Here is an 8576-nt window from a genome sequence, read left to right as displayed (position 1 = left end):
TAATCTCCTTAAAATGTAATGTTTTATGCATATTTCTCTACAATCTCTAAGTCCTTTGTCAAAACAAAAATATTAGAATTTTCCTGAAAATAAAACCTAATTAGAGATAAAAAATTCTAGCTCCAAATCAGGCTACTCTCACCTTACCTGACCTAATAGATCAGCCACTAAGCAAGAGAACAGTGAGGTATGACCTGCATGATACTGGCCATCATGGTCAGCTCATAATGACCAGCTGTTAATTACATCTGATGTTTAGTTTCTGTTTATGTCTAATTTTCAGGAAAGAATTATTATTACCAGCATCTCCTGTGTTAGGGAATGTGTGGAATCACATAGTTTCACAGCTAAGAATGACTTAGAAGCTATCAGTTTCATGTCCTTTATTTGACAGGGAGATAGAGGCTCAGAGGCTTCTTTTAGGTGATTTGCTTCAAAAACATTGATTGTATTTATTGAAAGCCTGTAGTGGACAAGGCCCCAAAGCACTGAACATGCTGAGAATATGGATGTGAATGGTACTGGCTCTGACACTGAATAAACAGCCTTGCAGGAAACATTTAGGAGAGTCTTACTGGGCCATGTGCTTTCCACATCTTTACCAGTATTAGACATTGGGCTCACAAAACACCCACAGATAATCTGATTTAGAAATATATTTCCCTGCTCCTTCTTTAATCCTCTCTTTTTCATTTTCATTGTTTCTCAGCTGACCCTAACAAGGACCAGTCAAATCCCCAGGTAGCCTTTCCTCTCTCCTGTCTTCATTTTGCCTAATATGTCTCTTTTGGCTTTGGGATGTCCTGAGTGTCCTGGTCAAGTACAGAGTCATCACCTGACTTCATCTTTGTGTTTCTAGATTGGAGCCTCCCTCTTTGCCAGTAACATTGGAAGCGGTCACTTTGTGGGGCTCGCTGGGACAGGAGCAGCTGCAGGCATTGCTACCGGAGGCTTTGAATGGAACGTGAGTACCCTAAGCACCACTGTGTCTTGGTGGTGGAAAAGCTTCTTCTAATCTTTTCATTACTATAATTATATACCTGAGGAAGGCTAGCTTTATGAAGAAAATAGGCTATTTAGCTTATAGTTTTGGAGGCTGAGAGTCCAAGTAGCATGGTGAGGGCTATTGTGAGTCCTTCTTGTCTGTGTCACCTCCCGGCAGATAGCAATGGCAGGAGCACGTGTGAGAGGAAGAGACCACATTCCCCAAACAGGAAAACCCAGAAGGATATGTGGGACCAGGCTCAGGCTTTATGTAATTTTTAAAAAAATTAGTATATTTTTCAGTGCATAATGATCACATTCATCATGGGAAATGTGTGTTGTGTATGTACTTAATGCATCGTAATTCTTTTGTTTTTTTGTTTTTGGAAGCAGAGTTTCACGTGTAGTTCAGGCTGGCCTTGAACTCACAATGCAGCCCAGGTTGGCCTCAAACTCATGACCATCCTCCCACTTCATCCTCCCAAGTGTGGGATTACAAGTGCTCATAGGGACGTGGTGCATGTACCCAGCATTTCCTTGAATCTGACTTCCTGGCCCTGCCATTCTGGCCATCCCCCCTGCCCGATAATGGCTCAGGCTTTTATAACAACCTTTGTTCAGGGCAACCAAGGGATTCACTGAACTCCTATAATCCCTTTGCCAAGCAGCAGTCTCAAGGACTCAAGGATTTCTCACTACTCCTCACCTTTGGGTCCTACTGTCTCCCACTACACTGAAGACCAAGCCTCTAACACATGAACTTTTAGGGGACATATTAGATCATACCCCAAACACAGCCAGAGCCTTGGCAGTCAGCCAGTTCAGTTTATGTTCAGAATAGCTTGAGCTGTTAGAGAGCCCCTGGAGTGCAGATGGAAGGGCACGGCCTTAGAAGCTCCATTCCCACCTTCTCCCACTGCAGCAGCATGACAGATCCACTGACATGATACTACTATTTCTCTTTTTCCCCTTGCTGTTAAAAAGACAAGGCCCTAGTACTCTTCTAACCATGTTGTTGGTATTATTCTCAAAATGGTATTTTACTCCTCATTTATTTTAGAGGCCTTTTATTTTTGGTCTTTCTTTTTTCTTTTTTTGGTACCAAGAGTTGAGCACAGGGCCTTGCACTTGCCAGGCAGGCACTGTGCCACTGAGCTACATCCCAGGCTGTACTCCTTATAAATTAGGGAAGATACAAAAGAAAACTCACTGCTCTGGCCGGGCCCTCAGGGTTGTGATGTTAGTGGGCATCAGTTGCTTCTCCTGATGTCAGTGGCTTCCCCTCCACTGTTGCCCAGTTGCTGTTTCTGTGAGCCATTTGGACAGTAAAAAACTCCACTTACTCTCTAATTCTCACCTAGGTAGCTGGTAACAACAGGACAACAACAACTACTACTACAAAAAAGTATTGGGTGATTTTTCTGGGCTAAGGCTTCTCCTGATTTAAGTCTACCTCTTGTTTTGCTTTCAGGCCCTCATTTTGGTGGTTGTGCTGGGTTGGGTGTTTGTCCCTATTTACATCAAGGCTGGGGTAAGTATCTGTTCCGTTGTCCCATTTCTCCCTGGCAAGTATACCTGTAAGCTTGATCATTCTGGAAATGAGAGGACACTGTGGGATAAGCGACAGGGACATGTGAGTTGCTTTCACTCCCGTGTTGTAAAATGCTTTCTGACTGCACACAGGGGAATTAAATAGCCCCCTGGCTCTTATCAGCGCAGGCGCATGACTCATTCCTTGAGAAGGTATTCTAAGAAATCCCACACTCTTCAAATTCCTCTGAAGCATCTCATCCTCCTACTTTGGGTGTGTCCTTGATACTCCCATGAATTTGCTCTTGATCTCTAGTGTTTGCCCTTGTATGTTGGTGAAAAAGAACTATATGTCCCTTTCATTTACATACTTCAGCAGTTCTTGTTTCCTGAGCATTCAGCTGGTACTCAGCTATCAATTGCTTTCTTATCTCTCTGAGGTTTTACATAGGGCAACTTTACTATCACTTGTTCACTGAGACGTAATGAGCACCTCCTGTGTGTAAATGTATATGTTGGGGGCTAAAAGCAGTGTGGGAGGAACACAGGGCAGACTACAACTTCTGGAGGCCCACAGATTACTGGTGACATGTCTGGTTCCTAAGGACAGTGGGCCCAGGTGGCAGGGAGCAAGACAGGAAGTAGGGTTGAAATTTGCAGGAAGAAACTGGGAGAATGTTTAGGCTGGCCTGGGGCAGCTATAATCCTTGGCACTGCCTGTGTGCAGGGCAGAGTAGAAATCACATTTAGTCTAGCCAACTAGTTTGGTACATTGGAAAGATGCCAGCATTGTCATGATGTCTTTTTTTTTTTTCCAAAATTTTATTGATAAACAAATAGCAATGAGACAGTTTCAAATCAAATCGGAAGTACAGTTTCAACAAATTGTCATGATGTCTTGTTTACAGTAGGTGCCCTGTATAGGAATCTCTTATGTATGTATGTATGTATGTAGGTATGTATTATCTATCTACTTTTTTTGTATTTAGGACAGGGTGTACAAGGTGTACAGGGCCTCACTGCATAGATTGGACTTGTAGTGATCCTCCTGTTTATAGCCTCCCAAGTGCTGGGATTATAGGCGCATGCCATCACGCCCAGTCTCAATGCTATCTCCATGTGCCCCAGGGTGGGGCCAGCACGGCAGGCCTGGGGATCAAACTCCAGGCCCCTGCATCTGCCTAAGCAGGCACTTTAATTTGCTGAGCTATTTGGCCAGCCAATCTATTTACCTTCATCATCACCATCATTTACCAGTCTGTTTTCTTCTTCAGTTAAGAATCCACCTCCTTAGTTATGTTCAGTTATGTGTACATTCAAAACCATGTGTTTACTGGGCACTTTGTGTGCACTGGGATGACATTCAGCTACTCCTATAGTGCTAGGCTATGTGGGCATAGAATGAGCAGGTGGCTGAAGACCGGAGACCATGTGGATTACTCCGTGGCTTCCCACGTCAATACAGATTATGAATCCTTGACCACACTGCTGTGGCTCTGACACCAGGATGTATCCATGTTTTATGCCTGTGCTGGGTCCTGTCACTCTGGCTGGTGGTGACCTCCCTTGCATCCCATACAGGTGGTGACAATGCCAGAGTATCTACGGAAGAGGTTTGGAGGCCAGAGGATCCAGATCTACCTTTCTGTTCTCTCTTTGTTGCTCTACATTTTTACCAAGATCTCGGTGAGTACACTGCCCTGGGGGCTGGGCACAGGCTGCTGCAGAAGCTGCCCACTCTCGTTCACCAGCACATGTTGCTACAACAAGAGGCGGTTCTGTACATTGTTGTGAATTTGGTTCCTTAAGCCTTCTGGGCCCTTAGGCTAAAGTCCCACTTCATGCATCAAGGAGCCAGTGTGGTACAGTGGAATTTCATGTTCTTCTCAGTGGTGCATGTTGAAAACCTAACAGGTTTCAGAGAAAGCTGTTTTTAATAGAAAATTAAAAGGGAGTTAGAATATCATTTTATCCAGCCATGCACTGCTGGGGATATATGCAAAGGAAATGAAATTAAAGAAATACCTACATTCCCATGTTTATTGCAGATGATTCAAAATAAAGATAATGGAATCAATTTAAGGGTCCATCAGTGATTGAACAAAGTAAATGTTACACACACACACACACACACACACACACACACACACACACACAGTGGAATACTGTTCAGACTTTTATTTTATTTTTTTTGTTTAGACTTTAAAGAGTAGAGAGTTGTTACTTCTGACAACATTGATGAACTGGAGGACACTGTGCTAAGTGAAATAAAACAGATACAGAAAGACACAAATACTATTTGGTCTCATATGAGGTTCAAAAAGTTGAATTTATGCAAGTAGAAATAGAATTGTAGTTACTAGAGCCTGGGGTGAAGCCCTGGGGTGAAGCTTGAGGTTGGGGAGGTCTGGTTAAAAGATGAAACATTTTGGATAGGTAGGAAAAATAAGCTCAAGAGAGCTATTGCGCAACGTAGTGATTATAGTTCTGACTGATAGATTTCATTTTGAGAATTGCTGAGAGATTTGTTCTTACCACAGCAAAGTATATAAAGTAATGCATATGTTAATTAGCTCAACTGAGCCATTCTACTGTGTATACGTATTTCAAAACATCATGCTATATAAAATAAATGAATAAATAAGTATAATTTTTGTTTGTAAATTTTAAATAAAGGAAGTTATTTAGGCATCCTTAGGATGCCGAAGGACTGGTCATAACCCAGAGGCAGTTATGAACCTCTGTCCTAAGTTAAGTCAAAATATGACTCTAGGTGATATTTCTGATGCCTTTAAACATGGACAATAAGTGCCAATCCTGGGAAGGAACTCTGAGACTCTTAGAGAATAGATGTCTCAGTTTGTTTGCTGTTACTATAGCTGAATACGACAGGCTGGGTAATTTATAAAGAACGGAAGTTTATTTAGGCTGTGTTTCTGGAGGCTGGAAAACCTAACAAGGCCAAAGGTCTTGCATGTGGTGGAGGTCTTTATGCTGCAGCATGACATAGCAGGAGAGAGCAAGTGTGTGTCAATTCAGGTTTCTGTTTTTCTTCTTATAAAAAGCCAGCCCCATGGTGGCTCCTCTTCTTGATGACCTTATTTAACTCCAGTTGCCTCACAAAGGCTCTGCCTCTGAATAAAATCAACATATAAATTTGGGCATTAAGTTTCCACTTGAATTTTGAAGGGCACATTGAAACTGTAGCAACTGGGAAATGAAAACTTGGGGGTGGAAAGACCTCAGAATCTGAAATCAGGAGTACAACCTATGCCTCTGTCTCTTACTTTTCTGTCCTTTTTATCATTGTGTGAGCCACTTTGTACTGGCTGAAAATTAGTTCCCTGGGCCTCTGTAGTTACTAATAATTTGAGGAATATTTATTCTCTCTAAACGCAACCTGCAGAGCTGTCCCTCCACTGTCTAGCTCGCTCTCTGCTGACTTAGAGCTACAGGCCCCAATTTGTGGAGCTGAGATTTCTCAGAAGTTGGATGACCAATGGGGTGCTTTTGAATTTTTTTTTTTAAATTTTGATTGGTACAGGGTCTCTTTTCCCAGCTCAGACTCATAGTGATCCTCCTGTCTCAGCCTCCCCAGCTCTGGGGTTACAAGAGTGTTCCACCATGCCTAGTTTCGGTGGCTGGCACAGTGTGCATGGGGTTCTGGGGCAGCATGGCATGTGGTACTGGGGATCAAACCCAGGTCCTTGTGCTTGCCAGGCAGGCCCTTAGACTGCTGAGCTATCTCCCCAGCCCTGAGGTGTTTTTGAAAGCTGGAAAGAACTCTTGACTGACTCACAGAAACAATCCTTGTATTCTTTCGTTACTTTTTTTCCTGGCAGTGTTCCAATCAGTTCTTCATAACAGTAAACACAAAACAAAGTAAACAAACAAAACCCCAAAGAAAACCAAAACAAAACAATCCCCCAAAACCCAGGAAACCACTCAAGTTCTAAGATGTTCCCTGGACTGTCCAAAAGATGATGGGAAGAGAAAATTTGCTAATATGGTTTGTTAAAATTTTTGATTTTTTTAAATAGTGAAAGTGATTGCCAGCCGGATTTGAGGCAATGGTGGGATAAAAGAAAAGCAATATGAATGATAAGGAGTAAGAGAGAAAAATAGGACCTTGATAGGAAAACTATGTAGGAGGACAATTGGAAGAAGCTCGGTCCCGAACCCTTCTACTGCTCTCTAGCAGGTGGCCTGCAACAAATACTCTAAACTCTTTAGAGCCTCCTCTTTCATGAGAAAGCTGGGATTTATAATTCCTGCCTTGTTTGACATGCTGGATAGTGGAAAGGCTCAAGTGAAATCACCTGAAAACATAAAGTGTTACTGAACTGTGAGAGGTGGCGAAGATGCACGCGGCTGGTTGAGAGCCCTCCATCCTGCCTGAAGCTCTCCGGGTTACAGTAGGGTGGAGAGAGAAGGGGCCTTGTGGAGATCACATAAGGAGGGGGCTCCAGCTGTGCCCCTTTCCAGCCTCGATGCGGTACTTATTGTTCTGTCAAAGCTGTGGCCAGCTTTCTTCCTTGTCTTCCCCTATGTAGCACCAAAGGATGAGATTAGGCCAATCTCAGCACTTGGCAAGATGTCTGTCCTGATATCCGAGTTGCGTTGGCTCTCACATGAGCACTGCAAGCTAGTGAGTTACAGTGCAGAAGAAACAGTAGCTGGTGCTTTTGTTTTCCTGAATATTTGAGGCGGAGACAATAACAATATTCAGTAACAGTTTTAATTTTCATTATAGAAAATTTCAAACATACACAAGCAGAGACAGAACAGGACGAGTAGAATTTGTAGACCTAATACTCATCCCTTGGTTTTAATGGTTTTTCAAGGTTTTCCCATTCTTGCTTTATTTATCCTCTTTCAGTTTTAGAAAGTAACCTTCTAATCCAAATTTGAGGGATCATGTGATTTCACTGTAAATTTTTCAGGATGCAATTTTGCTTTTTAAAACAATAATCATTGTGCTATTAAAATATCTAAAATTTTACAATGATTTCTTTTAAGCATTTTAAAAAATTTACTATTATGTGTGGAGTATATACTGGTTACATTTTGGAGAGCTGGTGCATGTTGATAGTGATGATTTAGATAATCTAATACCCGGTTGATATCTAATTATTTCAAAAATATTTTCTTTTTGTTTGAATCAGGACCCCAAAAATGAGATTTACACTTTGTATTTGGTTGTTCTTTCACAAAAGAAATATATTTGTACAAGTCTTCAGTTTATCACAATTATTTTTCTCTCTTACATTTTTTTTTTTTTTTTGGTGGAACTGGGGATTGAAATCAGACCCTTGAGCTTGCTAGGGAAGCACTTATTCCACTGAGCCATCTCCCCAGCCCCTCTCTTACATTTTTTTTTCTGTCCCGGTCTACATGTGGTAACTTTTTAAAAAAATTAGGATGTTGATGTTTGCCTTTTTCTTGTTTTTTTTTTCTCTTCTTCTTTTTTCCCCATAATTTTATTGATAAACAAATAACAATGAGACAAGAGACAGGAAAAGTAATTTTCTTGTTTGATTACAAAAATTCTCTAGGTATTCTGGATCTTGTTCTTACCAGATATAAATTATATATTTATATCTGGTAAGAACAGATATTATTATATAATTACAAATATTTTCTCTTATTCTATAAGTTGTCTTTTTTTTACTTTCCTGATTCTATCCTTTGGTGCACAATGGCTTTGTACCTTGATGACATTCAATTTATTTATTTTGCCTTTTGTTGCTCATGCTTTTGTCATCTCCAAATTCAGGGTCATAAGGTACTGGTATATGTTTTCTCCACAAAGTTTTATAGTTTTGGCTCTTACCCTCAGGGTCTTAATCCACTTTGATTTGAATTTTGTACATGGTTTGAGGTAGGGGTTGAATATGCTCTCGTCATTAAGGCTGGTGGGGCTCTTGTCTTAGGACTTGAGGCTGACAACCAGGAATCAATCTGTGACCTGGAACAAGTTCTTTCTCTCTTTTCTTTTCTTTTCTTTTCTTTTCTTTTCTTTTCTTTTCTTTTCTTTTCTTTTCTTTTCTTTTCTTTTCTTT

At 41.2% G+C, this 8576-nt stretch overlaps 1 protein-coding gene across 1 annotated transcript in view; it reads left to right on the top strand.

Moving 5' to 3' along the window:
• Slc5a1 (solute carrier family 5 member 1) overlaps positions 1-8576 on the top strand; it is an 80779-nt gene that overhangs the window by 35226 nt on the left and 36977 nt on the right. Inside the window, exons 3-5 of the mRNA XM_004645498.2 lie at positions 860-964; positions 2456-2515; positions 4096-4200. Of these exons, the coding sequence (XP_004645555.1) occupies positions 860-964; positions 2456-2515; positions 4096-4200 (270 nt within the window). The remainder of the gene's footprint in view (positions 1-859; positions 965-2455; positions 2516-4095; positions 4201-8576) is intronic.

The sequence above is a fragment of the Octodon degus genome, unplaced genomic scaffold, assembly GCF_000260255.1.
Source record: "Octodon degus isolate 3935 unplaced genomic scaffold, OctDeg1.0 scaffold00230, whole genome shotgun sequence".
NCBI lineage: Eukaryota > Metazoa > Chordata > Mammalia > Rodentia > Octodontidae > Octodon > Octodon degus.
The sequence above is the reverse complement of the archived record's forward strand: the minus strand, read 5'-3'. Positions and strand labels throughout refer to the sequence as shown.